Source organism: Delphinus delphis, chromosome 3 (assembly GCF_949987515.2).
Source record: "Delphinus delphis chromosome 3, mDelDel1.2, whole genome shotgun sequence".
Lineage (NCBI taxonomy): Eukaryota > Metazoa > Chordata > Mammalia > Artiodactyla > Delphinidae > Delphinus > Delphinus delphis.
Genome location: NC_082685.1, coordinates 7,449,284 through 7,468,298, shown reverse-complemented (window position 1 = coordinate 7,468,298; position 19,015 = coordinate 7,449,284). Strand labels below are relative to the sequence as shown.

Here is a 19,015-nt window from a genome sequence, read left to right as displayed (position 1 = left end):
GCAGCTCCGCCCCGCCAGGCCCCGCCCACCAGCCGTCTCGGCCCCGCCTCCCTTAGGGCGCTCACAGGTCGCCCCCGACTCCTGGTACCGCGGGATCGCGGGAGGAGGGCGATCCTAATCCTGGTGTCTCCGAGGTGGGCGAGGGGCTGGTCGGAAGAGCGGGGACCGTAGAATTCTGGGCTCCGCTTCAGTGAGGCAAACCTGGCACGGGGGAAACTGAGGAGGGCTGGAGGCGCTGGGCTCCCAAAGCCGACCTGAAGGCACGCTTCCGGGAGCCCAGCTGCATAGACCTTGTCAGGAACGCGTGGAAGTCCTCCTTCCCCTCCTCCTCCCTTCACTCCCAGGTGCAGCTACCTGGCCTGGAGGCTCACCCAAGGAATCAGTGACCAGGGCCCAAGAGAGGGCACGGCGCTTCCCCCTTCCTGCTCTGACCACCCAGCCAGGGGAAGCTCTCCACTGGGGGAGGAGAGGGAGTGAGCCGCTCCCGGGTCCTGGTGGGGTTGGGCACGGGGGTCAGAGGGCTCTGGGAGCCGGGGTTGGAGTCCGGTCTGGGAGGCCGGCTTCTCAAAGGGAGACTCTGCCTCCCCTCCACACCATGATTTCCTCCCCACTTTGGGAGGCCTGAGCTGGGTCTTAGGCGACAGTTGACCTTGGTCTGCCCTGTCTGCAAAACTCAAGGGAGAGGGGACCTGGACCAGGTGGCAGAGGGAGGCCCCATCTCCCATGGGGAAAAAGAAAACAAGTTCACCAGGGCAGAGACACTCCGAAACCTTGAGGGTTGGGATCCCCTAAGCTTCAGTTCCCCTGTGAAACCCTGCAATGGGCGCGACCCTTGAAGAAGTCCCTGTGGGCTCGGCCACAGGCTACCCAAAGGCAAACCTTCTCTCTCAGAGCTTCTGCTCTATTGCTGTGTGTGTGGATTGGGGGTGGAGTGCGGTTGGCGGTGGCGGAGACAGAGATAAGGAAGCAAATAAGTAAGGAACAAGGTAATGTCAGCTTGTGACAAATGCTGTGTATATAACAAAATAGGGTGAGGTGAGGTGGTAGCAAGGGGGCAGGGGCCTTTTGAGGTGAGTAGTTTCTCCCTTTCCTCTAGCCTCGGGAGAAGCTCCTTGAGATCCATACCCTGGCGGTTTGTTTCCGGCTTTATGTTGGGATAAGTGTTTTCATAAACGACGCTTTGCGCACTTGTGCAAGAGTCTCTGTGGTGACTGGAATCGAAGCCCCGTGATCCCCAGACACGTGTCTCTTCTGTTCCCTACTGTGTCCCCAGCACTTGGGATGGTGCCTGGCACACAGTGGGCATTCAGTAAATGATGGACGGATGGATGCTTAGTTCGGGCCCTTCTAGATGCAGATCCTGAGGCAAGGAATTAGATGCAAATAGTTTCTCTGGAAGGTGAGGCAGTGGGGAAGGGAAGGAAGCCAGTAGTGTTAATGAGGGTGAAGGAGCAGGCTGCCAATATAGGCAACTGGGGTTCCATTGTGCGGGGGAGCTCTGGGAGATGGTGGAGGACACACCTCCAAGTTTTCCCACCCAAGAAGTGAGGGAGTTGAAGCATTGATGTACCAGCTCCTGCCTGTCGTGGCTGAGGGCTGCTCTGGAGAGGGGGATGGAGGGAGTGTTAAGGCCCTGACACTTCTGACTTTCCTGCAGGTGGGGACTCTGGGTGCTCAGGAGATATGGAAGGAGCTGTATGGCACTGCCACAGGTACAGACGCTTGAGTGGAATGTCTCAGTCATATGACACGCATACAATGCTCTCCAGCTGTCCTCCAGAAAGCCTGCCCCCTTTACATTCCCACAGGTAGTTTGTGAGTTTTCCCGCATGGACACTGTCCAGGTTTTAAACAATTGTGGTAGAGCACACACATAACATAGAATTTGTCATCCTAACCATTTTTAAGTTTACAGTTCAGTGCCATTAAGTACATTCAGTGTTGGGCAACCGTTGCCACCATCCATCTTCAGAACGTTTTTTGTTTTGCAGAACTGAAACTCTGTCCCCATTGAACTCATATTCCTCATTCCTCTCCCTAGCTCCTGGCACCCACCATTCTACCATCCATCTCTATGGGTTTGAATCCTCTGGGGACCCCATATAAGTGGAATCACAGTGGTTGCACCATTTTACATTCCCACCAACAGTACAACTGTTCCAATTTCTCCACATTCTCACCAACACTTGATATTTTATACCCAGCTTTTAAGGTTTTCTGAGCCTGAGATAGTTACATATTACTGTACTGTGTAACAAATTGCCCCCAAACCTAGCACCTTAAGACAACAAGAATTTATTGTCTCACATAGTTTCTGAGGGTCAGGAATCAATCAGAGTGGCTTCAATTGGTGGTTCAAAAGTTTCCCTCCCCCGGTTGTCCCCAACAACCACTGATTCGCTTTCTGTCACTATAGATTAGCTTGTGTTTTCCAGAACATTATATAAATGGAATCGTACGGTGGATACTCTGTGTTTGTGTATGTATGTACAAATGTGATGGGGGAAGGGGTGAGGCAGAAGGAGCTGGTTCTTTGGGATGGGGTAGTGAGTGGCTAAGAGTCTGAAGAGATGGGGCTTGGGGGCAGAGAGCACAGTGTGTGTGAGTGTGTGTGTGGGGAGCCATGTGGCCTTGAGTATAAGCAGAGGTGCAAGAGGGCACCTGGCACTGTTGGCCAGCTGTGGGCAGCTGAGGATGGCCATCTTCCTCTTCTTGCTTCAACCCCCTCAATGCCACAGTCCCCTACCAAGGTCCTCCATGAGGCCTCTGCACCAGTTTGGCGGGTCACCAAAATGACACCTCTTACTCCCTCAGGTTGGGCTGGGAAACCTCAGACGGGATCTTCTCGGCTCCTCTTGCACCCGTTTTTATACCTCCAGGCCCCCCATAATCTCATCCCCACAAATCCCGGCTCTGCCAGGAAGCCTTTGCTGACTTGACTTCGTGTGACCTGGGAGGGTGTGGCGAGTGGGGGGGGGGTGCTCTGCCCTGCAGAAGGCTGGGTCATCTCTCACCATCCTCCGTCTCTCGCTCTTGTCCTTTCTTCCTCTCTTCCCCCAAATCTGGGGTCTACCCCTACATTCCCAGGGCTGCATTCTCCCACCAGTCCCCCTAGCCCAACCAGGTACGGGGTTTCCTGGGGTCTGTGAAAACCCTTTGGGTATGAGAGGGGCGGAAGCCCCAAGAATCCTGGGGGGCCTGCCTCTGCGGTCGCAAAAGCGAGGACAGGGCCTGGGACACCGAGCGGCCGGATTGGTCAATTGGGCAAGAGGCGCGATGGTCCCGCCCCCTGGTTGCCAGGGCCCAACCTATCCGCGTCCAGGCGGGCCTTGGTCGCCAAGCAGTTGGGGTGGGGGCCGGGGCAGGTGTGTATGGCAGGGGGTGGGGAGAGGAGGTTAGGTTGAGTTCGGGACCCCAAGGGATTCCCCCCGAAGCCCGACCGGTTGGGTGTCTGGGGTCCTCAGGCGCAGCCGCGGAGAAGCAGCCCCTCCCTCCTACGCGCTCCCGGCCGCCCTACTCGGCGCGCTCCCGCCTCTGCCTGCCGGGTCTGCATCCAGCGCGCGCGGCCCCTGCTCCCCCGCCCGCCGCCGAGGGGCCGTTCGGCCTCCCCGCGCCGCCGCCCGCCGCCCCCTCCCCTCGCCTGCCCTCTGCTCGCGGCCGCCGCGGCGCTCCCACCCTGCCCCACCCCAGGCGACCCAGCGTGGAGCGGCGGGAGGCCGGAGCCCAAGGTGAGCTCGGCTCGAGCAGGTGGAAGGGTGGCGCGGACCAGGGCCCAGCTGGGGGAGGGGAAGGGCTCGGGACGCGGCTCTTTGTCTCCCCGAGCCCGTGCGCGGGCAGCCAGGGCCGCTCCTCCTCCCGGCAGGTGCCGACATCCCTCCGGGACGGCGCTGGTGGCTGGCGAGGGGGACCTGGGCGTGTGCTCCCGTCCCCTTCATCTGGAACCTGTGGCAGCCCCCTGTCCCGACGCTGGTGGTCAGGGTCCCTGAGGGGGCGAGGGGTAGGGGGGTGGATCTCCGGTCCTGAGAGGGAGCAGGGGGTTGGCTGAGGCTGGCATGGCCTGGAGGAAGGCGGTGAGGGTGGGACTTGGGGACAACCATGAGCAGCTGCGCTGGTGAGTGGTGGGTGGGTGGGAAGGAAGTGGATCCAGGCAGAGGTTTGGGCGCGCATGGGTGGCGACGCTGGGGAAAGAGCCGAGAGGTGCCAGGACCCAGATCCCTGCAGGCAGCGTAGCTGTCCAGGACCTGGGATGCTGATCGGTCTGTCTCCTCATCAGGTGCGAGATGGACAAGAGGGACAAGTCCAGGGCAGGGGCCGCCGGTCGGACGCCCTCTTCTCGCCCTCCCAACCTTCCGACCCCCAAGCCCCCAGGGTCTCCGCGACCCCTTCCCCCCGTAACCAGCGCGGCTCTTCGAGTTCTGGGAGCAGCGGGAGCTTCAGGGCGAGGGCCTCTGGCAGAGCGAGCGGGGGGCAGCCGGGGAGCCGCTCTCCCGGAGGCTACTCCCCGGGGGGGACCACCGCGGAGTGCTGGGACAGGCCCCCGGAGCCCAGGTACTCCAGCCTCTTTCCCTGATTCGGACCCCATCTTCTTGCCCCCCTCTCCTCTGAGGCACCAGCCTCCCCTTCCTTTCCGGGGCACCTGCGTTGACTCGGCCTTCCCCCCACAGCCTCCAGGCCCCCAGCAGCTGGGAGAGGGGAGCGGGCCCCTGCGAAGACCCCAGGCCCAGGCTGTATCTCTAGCTCGGGGCATGCCAGCGGGCCCACCAGGTAACAAGCCCCCTCTCCCCTGTTGCCTTGGGCAAGGGTTAGTGTCTCCATCTGGAAGCTTTTAATTAAAGTGTGTGGGAGTACTTGCTCATCACTGGGTGCAAATTGGTGAAAGCTATTATTGGTTGGCAGAGAGGGCATATGTCCTCACCCACGGGGAAATGTAGACTTGGGAGACGAAACAAGGAGCTGGAGCGCTGTCCTGAGCGCAGACCCTTTTGTCCCCAGGCCAGGCCCTCTTGGGCAGAAGGGGCTCCGGCCCCCAGCTGAGGAACCTGTGGCCAGAGGAAAAGCCCCTGAAGGGCCCAGAAGGAGCGCCCTGAGCGCTGGGGCACGGAGAGGTATGTGATCTGGGGAGGAAGGGGGTTCCTCGGATGTGAGGGGGACCAGCCTAGAAGGATCGGCGACCCTTCGGTTTTCTGCTTTGTCCCCAGACTCTTCTGGGTCCACTCCAGCCGTCTCCTCCTCGGCCATCTCCCGTCGATCCCGGGCTGCGGGCGCTGAGTTGGGTGTCCCCCGGGCAGCTCCGAGTGCCCGGCCCCGGCCCCCGACCGAGGCTTCCAGGAAATCAGTGAGCAGCGCCCCAGAGCGCAGCGCCGCGGAGCCGAGCCCTGCCACCAGGAGGCGACCCAGCGCCGGCGGGGGCCTCCAGAGGCCAACCTTGCGCCCCCTGGCCTCCAGCGCCACTCCTCTGTCCTCCCCAGCCCGCTCCGGGGCTTCCCCGGCTGGAACACCCCGGGCTCTGGGGCATCCCTCGCAGCCCAAGTCCAGAGGACTGCAGGCTCTACGCCCCCCGCAGGCCACACCCCCAAGGAAGGGCGCAGTCCCCGCACAGGGCTTTTCTTCTCCTTTGGCCACCTCCTCCCTACCCTGTCCTATTGCACCGCCTTCCCATATCACAGACACTCCCTTGAGGGGCTCGCTCCCACCATCTCCACCGACCACGCCCCCTCCCCAGGCCCATAGCCACCCATTGGCCACGCCCCCTCCACTAGCCCCTCCTCCCTCTGCTCCACCTTCTCTGCCGACCCTCCCTTCTCCACCGGCCACACCTCCTTTGCAAGCTCCCCCCGCACATCTGGGTACATCTTTTCCGGAGGTATCCGCCTCTTCCTTGGCCACGGCCACTTTTCTGACTTCAGTCCCTCCATCAGTTTCACCCGCTCTGCAGAGTATGCCCCCCACCGAGGCGTCTTTGGCTTTACCCCCTTTTCCAGCTCTCCCCTCTCCCTTGGCCACACCTCCTTTGTCGGGTCCTCTGCCACCAGCCACTGCCCCTCTACAAGCCCCTCTATCTCAAGCAACATCTCTGAGGAACCCGTCTTCTTCCCTAACCACACCCCCTCTCCAGGCTCCTTCTGCTCTGCCCACGCCCCCTCCGCAGGCCGGTCCTTCTCTGTCTCCACCTTTTCAGGCCACGCCTTATACGCTGGCCACGCCTCCCACACAGGACCCTTCTCTGGCCACATCCCCTCCACAGACCTCTCCCCCTTCCTCTCGTCTGACCACACTCTCTCTGCCAGGTGCTCCTCCTCTAGGCTCACCCTCTCCCCTGGCCACGCCTCTGGCCACTCCCCCTCTACAGGCCACTCCTCCTATACAGACACTATCTCTGGCCTCACAGCCTGGGCAGGCCCCTCCTCCACTGGCCGTGCCCCTCACACACACTCCACCTTCTCTGGCCACGCCTCCCTTTCAGGCCGCTGCCTCTCCTCAGAGCTTGCCTCCTCTGCAGGCTCCACCTCCTCTGGCCTCGCTCCCTCTGCAGGCCCCTCTCTCTCCCCCTGCTTCACCCCCTCTGCAAGACCCTCCCTCTCCCCTGGCCACGCCCCCTCCTCGGGCTCCACCTTCTCTGGCCTCACCTCTTCTGCAGGCCCCTCCCTCGCCCCCCTCTTCACCCCCTCTGCAAGTTCCTCCCTCTCCCCCTGCTTCACCCCCTCTGCAAGATCCTCCCCTTCCCCTGGCCTCGCCCCCTCCGCGGGCTCCACCTTCCCTGGCCTTGCCCGCTTTGCAGCCCCCTCCCTCTCCCCCTGCCTCACCCCCTCTGCAAGCCCCACGCCGCCCCCCAACCCCGGGTCCCGATGCCCCAATCTCGGGCCCACGGCTGACCCTGGCGCTGGCCCCGGGCCCACCGCCGCCACCCTCGCGCAGCCCGTCCAGTACGCTGAGCGGCCCGGACCTGGCGGGCCACAGCAGCAGCGCCACGAGCACGCCCGAAGAGCTGCGCGGCTACGACAGTGGGCCCGAGGGCGGCGCCGCAACCTCCCCGCCCGCCGATGCGGAGCTCGCCGCCTGCCACCCGGCCGCCTGGAGCCGAGGTTCCGCTCCGCCGCTGGCCATTCGCGGCACCTCAGGTAAGCAGCCCTCCGGACACTGCGGACCAGTAGGAGGGGCGAGGTTGGAGGCGAGGCTTTGCAACTCGGGGGCAGGACAGTTGGGTCTGAGGGCGGAGTTGACGGAAGGGGCGGGGTCTTGTGTCAGGGGCGGGGCTTCCCGCTCCCTTTGCCCAGTCTGGCTCCTCTCCCCGCAGGAGCGCCCCTGCCTTGGTCTCCTGCTGCCGGGTCGGGCTCTGCTGACGGCTTGTGCACCATCTACGAGGCTGAAGGGCCCGAGTCGGCAACTCCCGCCACAGGCGCGCTGGATCCGGGGCCCGGGTCTGGCGCGGGCGGTGGGAAGGCGGCGGCTGGGGCTGGGGCTGGGGCTGGAGCGGCTTCGCGGGGAGCGAAGCCGGCGCGTCTGGGCGAGCTGCCGCTGGGGGCGCTGCAGGCGAGCGTCGTGCAGCACCTGCTGAGCCGGACGCTGCTGCTAGCTGCGGCCGAGGGTGCCGCGGGCGGCACCGGTGGCTCAGGGGACGCGGGGGGTGCCGGCAGCGCGGGGGGAGCCCGCACTGCGCTCAGCGACGCCGAACTGGGCCGCTGGGCCGAACTATTGTCTCCCCTGGACGAGTCCCGCGCCAGCATCACCTCAGTCACTAGCTTCTCCCCGGATGACGTGACTTCCCCGCAGGGTGACTGGACCGTGGTAGAGGTGGAGACCTTCCACTGAGCTAGACCCTAGCCCTGCCCACCCGCCCCACCCCTGCCTTAGGATCCGTCCCTCAGGTTGTACATCTTTGTCTTAGATCTCCCCCTCCCCTCCTCCTGGAGTCCGGCTCCCTGTGGATTGGTCTCAGACCCCTTAGAGCCCTAGAATTTTGGCCCAGGCTTGCGACCCACCCACACCTTTGGCCAAGGCTCACCCTTGAGCCCCGCCCCTTTGGCTTAGGACAAGCTCCCGCTCCCCTCGAGCCTCGTCCCTCCCTCGGCCTAGGCCCTGCCTGGAGTCCAGTGTATCGTCTACCGCGCGCAGCCCGAGTTTGCAATAAAGCCGGGACACTGAAGCCTGTTCACTTTCGCCTTTGCGGTCGCGGGCTGGGGCCCTTCAGCGGCGCAGCTGACCGCAGGGGGCGAGAGGGTCCGGGCCGGGCTGTGCTGGCAGCTGTGCACAGCAGGTTGTAGCTCTGGTTGAACGCTTTCCCGAACACTCCCCGGCCTTGCGTCTTCTCCACTGAGGATAGGGTCGCGCAAGGAGGGGCTGGGGTGGGACCAGGCGATGCCGAGTCCCCGTGGTCCAGCGCCGCGCACCCACCCGCGTTCGTGAACGTAGGTTTTCTCATGCCAAATTTCTCATGGAAAAATTAGGTGCAGGAGGGGCCCAGGTGGGGCCGCGCGACCGAGTGAGCAAGGCGTGGGCCGTGTGGCCAGTTGACCAAGCTCTTCCCACGCTCGGCCAGGGGAGCGCGCACTCCTGGGGGGAGGGGAAAGACGTGGGAAAGTCTTGCTTGGATCCAACGAGGGGGGGGGCCCTTCCTGAGGTCCCTCCTCACAGTGTGCACCGCCCTACTTTGTACACCCTGGGGTGTAGGAGGGGGACGGGTGGCCTGAGACCCATGGTCATCTCGGTTCCCTCCAGGGCCTCTCAAGCGCACACACTGCCCTCTGCTCACCGAGGAGGCTGCAGTGCAAAAGGCGGGCCTGCAGCTGGGTCCAGGGCTCGTGAAGGGCATTCCCTGCCTCCTGGGTGGACCGCACTAGGAGGGCCTGCAGGGAAGGAGCAGCCTCTCCCAAGGCTGGGTGGGAGATCAGGGAGTCCTCACAATGCCCACTCCTCTCCAGGTGCCCTCATCATGCCCCTCTGTGCCTCCCAACCATGGGCCTCGCCTTTCATCCCAACTTCGGGCGTCCTCCCCAAGCCCCTCCAGCCAGGCATTCTTGCCTGTGTTCCAGAGTCAAGGGTCCTCACCAGAGCCAACCAATGTCTTCACTTGTCTCCCCCAGTCAGAATTCCTTGCTCTCCCACAGTCCAGTCACCCTGACCTTGGACCCTTTAAACCCCAGCCCAGGCTCTCCTTTCCAAGTGCCCCTGCCGGAAATGCACCCCTTACGCCTTCCCTCCCTGAGGGTGTCCTGCTTCATACCAAGAATGATGGAGGCCCGAGGGGAACCACAATCCCCAGGGCAGGTAGAAGGACAGAGTGGGACCCTGTGTTGGGCCCTCAGCCCTATCTCTGCTCCTAGACCCAGTCCCTGAAGCCAGGTTCCTGTCAGACAGGAATCACCAAGTCCTGCCTGTCCCCCACCCCAGAAGCGGCTGCCTCCCAACCTGGGGTCTGAAGAGACATTGGCGCTGTCGCAGTGGGACACTGCCATCTCCACCCCTGGGAGCCAATCAGTTAGGTGGCAAACTACAGAAGTTCCTTTTTTTTTTTTTTTTTTTTGCCACACCTAGTGGCATGTGGGATCTTAGTTCTCCTGACCAGGGATCGAACCCATGCACCCTGCATTGGAAGTGCAGAGTCTTAACCACTGGACTGCCAGGGAAGTCCACAGAGGTCTCTTTTTTAAGCTGGGCCCTGGTGAGAACCCAGGTGTCCTTGTTTCCAGATGCTGAGACAAGCCCAAGGGTAGGGGCTGACTCTTGACATGCTGGGCAGCCAGGGCTCCAAGGCCCCCTGTGAGGGAGCAGGGCAGAACCTCAGACACTTCCCCCAAGGCCGTGCCGCCTCCTGGGAGCCAGCCAGCTGGAGCCACCAGCTACCCGGCGGCAACAGGAGAGGCAGACAGCAACTGTCAGGGTCTCAGTGTTAAATCTGTGTGATGGGAATGATGCATGGGCCCACAGGAGCTGTCGTGGGAGGGAATAGAGCTGGGGTTCGGCTGTCCTGGTGCATAACCAGTGTCCTGCCCTGCCGCTTGGCAGGTATCAGGCAGCAGAGTGGGGGACACTTGGTGGGTCCACACTGGGTGTAGAGGGTAGGGCCTGGCTGGCACCTACCTGGACCCAATTAAATGTCTCCTCCTAGGAAGTCTTCCTTTGCTCCTGGCTGTGTTACCCGCTAACTGGGACTCCGTCTCAGCTCCATGGGCAACCCCACAAAGGATGCTGCCTCTCCGGGCCTTCTTCCCCCAGGGGAACCCCCACTGCCTGGCTGTTTTGCCTCTGCACTGCCCCCCAACACTGTAGTCTACCTGATGGTGCCCCTCTCACCTAAGCCCTCCATGGCTCCCCAGCGCCCTTAGTTCACAGTGCAAACTCTTTCTCCTGACTAGAAAAACCCCTTCCCGCTCTGGCCATGCCCACTCTCTCCTGTTCCTTCTTCACAGACCTCATGTGCCTCCTGCTGGTCCCTGCCACGTCTCACCGTTATGCTTATGCCCTTGCAGATCCCCCCACTCCAGGAAGCCTTCCCTGATCTCCTTACACATTCGTCTAGGCACTTGCCACACTACTGTGCAGGCTAAGTCCCCGCCCCCACCCCAATGTCTGTCTGCTCCACTACACTTGGGACCCCTCAGAACCAGGCACAGTGGAGTACCCGGAAGGCCTTGGGAAGTGGGTGCTGAATAAACCAGATACTGAATCTTCCTGAGGCCCTAAGACCCTTCATTCCTCTGTGTCTCTCAGGGGAGGCCCCAGCTGAGTCACCCAGTCACCCATGATGGGAAATCATGGCCCATCCTCCCTCCCCATCTCCAGAGACACCCTCCTGAAAATGCCCTGCTCTAAGGGTCTGTCCCTACGCCTGACGTCCCAGGTCCTTGGTGACTCGTTCCTACAATACTAACCATCTCTTCTGATGCCCACACTTATGCTCACACTGTACATGTGAATGTCCTTTCCTCTTCCATGATGCACCCGACCTGGACAGCCTCTTTGCCCCCCCACCCCCGCCCGCACTGGCGTGCTATGACCTCCACCTCTGGTTCTCTTAGATGGTGGGAGGCTCCCAAGGGCAAGGACAGCCTGCTCCCTTCCCCGCTGCTTCACTGGACAAGGGGCCAGGGACCCATGGCTGCTGGTGATTCCCCTACCCCAAGGCCTGCCCCACTCAGCATCCCTTGTCCGTTACTGTGTAAATACACTTTATTTTCCATCTTTCCCGCCTGGGCGACATGTGGAGTGTGAACAGGCAGTGTGCAAAATGGTGGGGGGCAGTGTGGGGGGCACGTGGGAGAGCCCCTCGGATGCCCACCCTGGTCCCCAGGCTTTGTAACACTGAGGAGTGGGCGACCGGGAAGGGGGTACTGAGCATGGATCCCCACCCCAGGAAGTGCCGGGGAGACTGCTTGTGATGCTGCTCTAGGCTCCAGGAGCACCGAGAGGGTCAGCCTGAGGGTCGAGAGGCCCCAGGGGGCAGGGGTCTGGGGGCATCGTTGGATTTTGGCACCGTTCTTGGTTCTGACTCAGCAGAGACCACGGGACCACCATGAGCAGGCGCTGGGAGGCAACTCAACTGGGAGGCCTCCTCCCCTGGGGCCTGGCTCTGGCCAGAGAGTGGGGCCGGGGATACTGAGAAGGAACGGAAGTGGAGGCTGGGGACCCCCTGGAGAGGAGGCTAGCCTGGGTCGGGGAGCCCCTTCATCACTGGCCAGGCTGGGGTGATGGGACTGTCACAGAGGGAGACGTGGTGTGCTGGGGAGAGAGGGGTCTCTTCACTTCCTTACAGCTGCTCTGGCCCCCAAGAAGCAGGGACAGACACTACCCAGGCCCTGGCTGGTTCCGGCTGGCCACCACACCCTGCGCGGCCCTGCACACAGTAGGGGGGGCTTTGGTTTCTGTCGCAGGGGCCACAATGCCTGCCCCAGGCAGGAAAACCCAGCCTGGCCATCTGTCCCCAGAGGCCAAGGGTCCCGAGGGTGGCACGGGGTTGTAACGACAGGTCTAGAGCGGCCTCTTCTTCCTCAGGCCTCCTCTAGCTCCTGGGTCCTTCCCAGCCGGGCCACCCTTGTCCCAGAAGGAGGCCAGCTAGGAGGGGGGAGGTTCCTGCTCCTCCAGTCCTGGGACCCCTGGGTCCGCCCCTGCCCTGGCTGTTAAGAGGGACAGACCCTCCAGGTTACTGGGCCCAGAGCGCTACGGACCAAGATGGGTAAACACTGCTGGGGAGAGTGGGCCTGCCAGGGGACTCAGGATCCCCAGACTTCGGTCCTACCCTCCGCGCCCTGCCGCGCTGGTCCTGGCCCTCGGGCTGGGCGGGACCACCGAGGGCCTGGAGTTTGTTAAGTGCGGGCGGCGGCCAAGGAGAGGGCAGGCGGCGGCCCCGGGCTCCGAGCACGCGGGGCACTGCCTTAGTTGTCCAGGCCCTGGCTGTAGGGCGCGGCCAGCTCGTCGGCATCGCTGTCTGAGCTGCCTTCACTGTCCTTGGCCGGCCGCTCCAGACGGCGGAAGAAGCGCGCGTCGCGCGGGGACAGCGGGTAGAGCGCGTCCTGCAGCGCCGCGCCCACGCCCACGCTGAGCAGCTCCTCGTCCGACGACGGCAGCGAGTCTTCATCCAGGTGCCGTGCCAGGCCGAGCCCGTCGAAGGCCAGTGGGTCCTCGAAGGGCGGCGGGCCCTTCAGAAGCCGCACCTGGGGCGGGGGACCCGCGCGCTGGAGGCGTGGACCGACGTACCCACGGACGGAGTCCGGCCGCCTGGCCCCCTCCTCTCCCGCTCCCCGAGGCGCCGACTCCCGGCCCGTCACCGGCCGAGGACACCGGGGCTTTTACGCCCCTCCCGCGCTCACCTCGGCTTTCAGCTCCTCGATCTGGTCCTTGAGCTCGCGGATGTACTGCGACGAGTCCGAGTGGTTCAGCTGGCCCTGGATGCGGCCCTCCTCCCTCTGCGGGCGGGCCAGGTCGCCGGACTTCAGCGCGGGGTCCCGCCCCGCAGCCCGGCCCCAGCCCCGGCCCCGCCGCTTACCTGGATTTCCAGCTCAGCGATGCGCTGCCGCATCTCGGCCACCGCCGCCATGCTGTCCGCCTCCCTCAGGCGCACGGCCATCACCTCCTCCTTGCTCTGGGGGCGGGGGAACAAGCGGTCAAGGGGCGCTGCGGGACGGGCGGGGGCGCGGGCACGGTGTGTGTGGGGGTGCGGCACCTTGCACTCGGCCTCGGCCTGCTTGCGGCGGCTCTCGCTGAGCTGCGTCTGCAGCCCCTTGTTCTGCGCCGCCAGGTACTGCAGCTTCTCCTGCAGCGCCGCTCGCTCCGCCTCCACGCGGTTCAGCAGGTTGCGGTGGATGTGGTCCTGGGGGCGGACAGGCGGGGGTCACGGCCTCGTCGCGGGGCCGACCCCGGGCTCCGGGTCCCCTCCCCAGGCGGGCAGCGGCCCACCTGCGTCTCGAGCTCCACCACGCGCTGCCGCAGCTCGCGGCCCTCGGCCACAGCCTGGGCCTCGCGCAGCCGCACGCTCATCAGCTCGTCCTGCAGCTCGCCCAGGACCAGCTTCCGCGGGGACTCCTTCCAGCGGCCGCCGCGGGACAGATGGGCCTGCGGGGAGAGGTCGGCGGTCGTCCTCCGCCTGGGAGCCCCGAAGCCGCTTCGTGCGCGTCGGGCGAGGCCCTCGCTCACCTGCCAGGTGTCCGAGAGCTCCTGCAGCTGCATTTTCAGTTCCCGCGCCGAGGCCACGGCCTCACCCTCCCGCACTTTGAGCGCCTTCAGCTCCTCCTGCAGCTGCGCCACGTTGTTCTCGTCGGGCAGCGAGCTGTTCCTCTGCCGGGAGAGGAGCAGTCAGAGCCCAGGGGAGCTGCGCGGCCACGCGGCCCTTCCCGTAGGCCCCACGCCCCCGCTCTCCTCTCCTCTGCGCTCCGCCTTGGGCGGCCCGGCTGCGAGAGGGTGCACCCTGGACCCCAGGATGCGCCGGGGGAACAAGGACCAGGCCCGAGGCGGGGAGACCCCGCCCTTGCCGCCCCAGCTGGACATCGTGGTCTGTAAAATCAGTGTAATAACAGCACCTGCTCTCTGGCACAACTGGCCTAGGGCAACCCCCTTACAACATGTGACTGCTAGTAACACTAGCTGGGACAGGACGGGTGCTACCTGCCTGGGAATCTGAGATCCACACCCTCCGGGCCCAGACCCGGGACCTGGCCCAGCTGGAGCAGAGAAGACCGTGGATTTCAGCACCGTCTCCCTGGGGATGGACTGAGGGCCGGCTTAGGCCCTATCCTGGCCTCCCAAGGGCTCAGTGATGAGAGATTCGTGCTCCAGGCTCTTGGACCAAAAGCCAACTTGCTGCATGATGTTCTCCCTGACCCTCGTTTGAGTCTGGGAGTTGGGGTGGCGGGGGGTGGCAGACCTACTGGGCCCACATTTCCCTCTGATGTGGAGGGAGGGGGTGGAAAGCCCAGCTCTGGGCAGGCGGGAAGTTGGGGACCGAGAGGCCGATGGCCCCATGCAAGGCTGTAGCATGGGGCCATCCCACCTGGGAGCCTCCCACCTGGGGCCTCCCACCTGGGAGGGCACCCAAAATAGCGCAGCTTGGAGGTGGGGGGCATGGCTCCTGCCAGTGGGTGAGTGCTGCCCTCTGGTGGCCGGGGCACCTCCCTTCTGGCAGCGCCTTGGGAATTGAGACAACCAGTGTGGAAGGAGCTGGGAAAGGACCAAGAGGCCTGGTGCCCCCTGCAGGGCTGCAGGTGGGAGAGGATGGCCGCCTGGGTGGTGTCTCCACGGAGGGGAGCAGCCCTGATGGGCCTGGGCCTTGGCCTTCCCTTCCCCCTCTCCATCTTGGAACCCAGGGCCTGAAGGGGACACATACAGCCCAGGGAGCCCATGAAGGCCACCACACTGGTGGCCTGGTGCCTGGCACATGAGGGTGGGCGCACCCCTTGTGGAGTCGTGTTGCTTTTTGTATGCTCGTGTGTGTGTGTGTGTGTGTGTGTGTGTGTGTGTGTGTGTGCGCGCGCGCGCGCGTGCACGCACGTATGTACCTCCAGGGCTTGAGAGGGTCTGAGGGTGAGGGGCCCAACTTCCCATCTGCCCTGACCCTGGTGTGGAGACCAAGGAGAAGGAGGCAGGGGCCGAGGGAGGTGCCCTGAGCTCCTTGGGGGCTGCTGGGGCAGGGGGCTCTGACTCCAGGGCCTGTCCCACTGGTCCCCCTGGCGGCCCCTTCTCCTTGGCTAGGGCCTCTTGTCATCTCCCCTTCCCCAGGGTTCCCCCAGCACCTGCCCAGTCGCACCTTCTCCATGTCTAGAACCTTGTCCTGCATCTCCCGCAGGGCCCCCAGGGTCTCGGTCTCCCGCAGCCGTGACTGCTCCAGCTCTGTCTCCAGGTGGGCCACAAAGTCCTCGGTGAGGCGCGGGTTATCCTGGGGGCGGGCAGAGGGCTGCGTTGGGCCCCAGGCTGTGGCCAGAGGGGGGCAGCCTTCCTGCCAGCCGGCTGTGGGCCCAGGCCTGGCCCCACCCCGTCCACCTCCAGGGCCGGGCTGTGGGTGGAGAGGGGGGTGAGGAGAAACTCCGGATCTGCCGGAGGGGCCGGATGCCATGGGGGCCCTGATGCTCTGTGTCTAGGGGTCCTGGAAACAGAGGGGACTTTCCATGGCCTCAGGATGCCATGGAAAGGGACACCAGTGACTGGTTCCCAGGATCACTGGGATGAGGACGGAGGGTGAGTTCTCCGGGGACCCCTTCCTGTGTGTGGCCCGTGGCCTAACCACAGGGTGAGGGTGGCATGGGGCAGATGGGGAAAGAGTTTGCTGAGACTCCTTTCTTGGTCAGTGCCCAGGGGCTTCTCAAAGGTACCCTAGGAGTCCCAGGGGTGATGGGTGGGCCCAATAAAGAAGACCTGGCCGTGGGACTTCCCTGGCGGTCCTGTGGTTAGGACTCCGCACTTCCACTGCAGGGGGCACAGGTTCGATCCCTGGTTGGGGAAATAGGATCCCGCATGCCGCGTGGCATGGCCAAAACAAAACCAACCTGGCCAGTGGGGGAGGGCAGCCCCTGGGGTCAGAGCGGGGCCTGCATCTTGCTGCCCGGGGAGCCTGGCAGGGCAGCTGCCACCCTCTTCCCCCACCTGTCTAGCTGCTCAGGTCTGCTCGCTGCCCTTGACCACTGGGGGTCTCTGAGGCCCATGGGTACCAGTGGCTCTCCCTTGGCTCAGATGGGCTCCGGGCCCCATGCCAACCTCTTGCCAGGCTGCACCTCCTCCAGGAGCCTCTGGAGACGGTGCTCAGGGGCTGCACTGGCACCTCCCGCACTCCCTCCCTCTGCCTGCAGCGGCCTCCCTGCCTCACCCAGCTCTGATCAGGCCCTAAAGGCCAGAGCTCAGAGGTGGCAGGTGAATGCCTCTCTGACTGGCCTGAGAGGGGGCATCATGCCATGGGTGGGGTTAGCCCAGCCTCAGTTTCCCCACTGGCCTGGCTGCTTCAGAGCCAGGTGGGGCTACAGCACTCGAAGTTGTGGGGCAGGAGGTGGATGCAGGTGAGCAACAAAGGTGAAGTTCCACCCCCCTGGACCTGGGAGTGAAGAATCAGCTTGCACCCCTCAGGCCAGGTCTCCAGGCCTGGGTGAGGGGGCCCTCCTCAGCGAATGACCCTTCTGTCTCCACCCACTGTTTCTTGAGCACCCTGTGGTTTCTCCAAATCAGGGACCCCCCCCAACACCCCTGCCCCCAGCTCACTGCCAGGCCCTGCTGGGTTCAGCCCTGGATCGCAGGGAGCCTACAGCATCCTTCCCTGCCCCTCTGGGACCTGCGCTGGGGCACGCATGCTGAGTTTGCAGGCTGCAGCTGCTGGTGGGTTGCCACATGAGGCAGGAAGCCTGCTGGGTACGGCTGGAGGAAAGTTCTGAAAGCCCTCTCTGGGAGAAGCAGACTCTCTGCAGTGCTCCAGCCCATGGGTCCTCCCACTACCCATCCGAAGTTCATGACCCCACAACAGACTTGGGCTGCCCCCTCACCCCCATCTCACCGGCTCAGACTGGTGGGCACAGGCCAGACCCTCTTCCGAGGGCAAAGTGCTGGGCGCTGGAAGGAGTTACCCTCTCCCTTGTCCCAGGTCCTGCCCTGCATGGCTGGCCCTGCCGGGGAAGCCCTGAAACTGAGTCCCCCTAAAGCTGAGTTCCCCTGCCAAGCTTAGGATTAACCTCTCCATCCAAAACTTTACTGCCTTTCTGTGCCACCCCTCCCCCCATCAGGATTGGCAAGTTTCGAAGAAAAGGGGGGATTGAAACCGAGCAGGACCCTGTGGGGCCTTCCCAAGTACAAAAACCCTTTGGTGTCCCCATTGCTTGTTTGTAGAAAAAGGCTTTAGTCTCCTAGGCCTTCCCTGAGTTCCAGAACGCAGCAAGCAGTTAATGAGGACAGCAGGTCACAGGACGCCTAGGTCCTCCTGAAGGGACACAGATATAACCATCTGACATGGATCTCTGAGCTGTTCTGCAGGAACTGGGACCCCCAGCCAGGTGGAGGATGGTGACTACATGCTGAACACAAGCACGCACAGCCCCGCCTGGTTGGAACCAGAAGGCTGGTGACGGAGATTCCTGAAACATCATCCTGTTACCTCCCCACCAACCAGCCAGAAGGAGGTCCATGAGCTGGTCATGCATCCTAGGACCCTCTCCCCTAACACCATCTTTACAAACCCCTGCCTAAAAGCCACTGGGGACTTTATGGGTTCTTTTGAGCATGAGCTGCCTGTTCTCCTTGTTTGCAATAGATGCTTTACTTTCCTTCGCCACAACCCAGTGTTGGTAGATTGGCTTTGCTACATGTCAGGTGAGCAGACCCGGGTTTAGTTCGATGACAGCCCAACAGCCCTTCAGACCCTGGGGAGACACCAGGGCTCCCCCAAGGAATCACAGCCCCATCGGTGGAAGGAGGGGTCCCAGCAGGGACAGCTGGTTCCCAGGGGCTCTTGTGCTGAGGCTGGGGCCCGGGGAGGGTGACTGCCTTGCTCTCAGTGTGGAAGGCCAGACACCCTATTGGGGGCTGGGAAACGGAAAACACGGGATACCCCTGGGTGTGGGGCTGTTCGCTGCTGAGGATGGGGAAGAATCTGCACTCTGCTGTGGGTCCCCTGCCCCCCAGCAAGGAACAGGCGGGCCAGGGACTGAGGCAGGGCTGATTTGGAGCCATTTGCTCAAGAGCCCCGCAGGCAGCTGGGCATGGGGCATGGCCTGGCCCTGGTGGCCCCGCCCACCCAGCCTGCTACCTGCTGCTCCTGCAATTGCCTGATGGTGCTCTGTGCCTTCTGCAGGTCCTGGGCCGCTGAGCTGCACTGCTGCCGCACCACTGCCAGCTCCCGCTTGATGACGTAATTCTCCTCAGCCTCCTGCGCTCGTGTCACCTGCCCCTGAGCACAGCGAGGACAGGGGGCCGTGACCCTCTGCTCACACCCCAGGCGAAGCCCAGAGAGGGTGGAGGTGAGGCGGAAGGGAGAGGGGTGAGGCCTCCCACACTCAGAGCCTGGGATGGGGCGCCCCACGGGGCCTGGGGATGGGGGGACCGGCAGGAACAGGACACTCTGGGAGGAACCTGGAGGAACACAGCCGCCCGGGGCCCAGGCTCTGGCTCTCAGCCTCTGTCCCAGGTGAGGAGAAAGAAGTCCTTATCCAGGGCACATGGCACAGCAGAGGCTGGGCTCTGCTGGTGACGCTGAGGATGTGGGGGTAGCCAAGGGCCCAGAGGCTGGCTCCTTAGGGCCAGGTCGGGGGGTGGGATACAGCTCTCGCGGGGCCTTCTCCAGTCCTGGAGCCCGGGACTTCCACCTGCCCAAGGCCCCCCCCAGCCTCATCCCTTCAGCCCACCCAATTTAGGCCCCCCGTTCCAGGCTCAGAGCCACTAGGTAGTGGGCAGAAGCTTCCAGATAAAGCCATTCAAGATGAGGCAGCAGCAGAAGCAGGTGAGTGAAAGAAGATGGCAGGCCTTGCAGGTGGGAGCAGAGAAGAGCGTGAGGGGCCGGAAGGTGTGTGTGTGTGTGTGTGTGTGTGTGTGTGTGTGTGTGTGTATTGGGGAGGCTCAG

The 19,015-nt window shown here is 63.6% G+C and overlaps 2 protein-coding genes across 6 annotated transcripts in view; one reads left to right on the top strand and one right to left on the bottom strand.

The window, feature by feature from the left end:
- The first annotated feature begins 3,435 nt into the window (after nt 1-3,435).
- Nucleotides 3,436-8,136, top strand: PRR36 (proline rich 36). Of its 2 annotated transcripts, none has more exons than XM_060006579.1 (6): nt 3,436-3,728; nt 4,274-4,548; nt 4,665-4,764; nt 4,993-5,105; nt 5,199-7,118; nt 7,295-8,136. In XM_060006579.1, the coding sequence occupies exons 2-6, from the start codon at nt 4,281-4,283 to the stop codon at nt 7,807-7,809; spliced, it is 2,916 nt and encodes a 971-aa protein (XP_059862562.1). In that variant the 5' UTR covers nt 3,436-3,728; nt 4,274-4,280; the 3' UTR covers nt 7,810-8,136. The 2 variants fall into 2 exon arrangements, with proteins under 2 accessions (XP_059862562.1, XP_059862564.1); XM_060006581.1 differs by lacking the exon at nt 3,436-3,728 and adding an exon at nt 4,093-4,111.
- A 3,023-nt stretch (nt 8,137-11,159) lies between these two features.
- Nucleotides 11,160-19,015, bottom strand: part of EVI5L (ecotropic viral integration site 5 like) — a 29,969-nt gene continuing 22,113 nt past the window's right edge. For 2 of the 4 annotated variants that reach the window (XM_060007615.1, XM_060007616.1), the window contains exons 13-20: nt 18,206-18,346; nt 15,233-15,478; nt 13,627-13,767; nt 13,390-13,545; nt 13,157-13,303; nt 12,980-13,075; nt 12,804-12,899; nt 11,160-12,647 (exon numbers count right to left, since the gene is read on the bottom strand). In XM_060007615.1, coding sequence (XP_059863598.1) covers nt 12,369-12,647; nt 12,804-12,899; nt 12,980-13,075; nt 13,157-13,303; nt 13,390-13,545; nt 13,627-13,767; nt 15,233-15,478; nt 18,206-18,346 — 1,302 coding nt within the window. In that variant the 3' untranslated portion in view covers nt 11,160-12,368. The remainder of the gene's footprint in view (nt 12,648-12,803; nt 12,900-12,979; nt 13,076-13,156; nt 13,304-13,389; nt 13,546-13,626; nt 13,768-15,232; nt 15,479-18,205; nt 18,347-19,015) is intronic. The other 2 variants (XM_060007617.1, XM_060007618.1) reach the window with 1 other exon arrangement.

Bases quoted from the DNA above. Each gene is read 5' to 3' on its own strand.
- PRR36 (XM_060006579.1), top strand. From the start codon at position 4,281: ATGGACAAGAGGGACAAGTCCAGGGCAGGGGCCGCCGGTCGGACGCCC. The intron at 4,549-4,664 runs GTACTCCAGCCT...TTCCCCCCACAG, and splicing joins GACAGGCCCCCGGAGCCCAG to CCTCCAGGCCCCCAGCAGCT. The intron at 4,765-4,992 runs GTAACAAGCCCC...TTTTGTCCCCAG, and splicing joins CATGCCAGCGGGCCCACCAG to GCCAGGCCCTCTTGGGCAGA.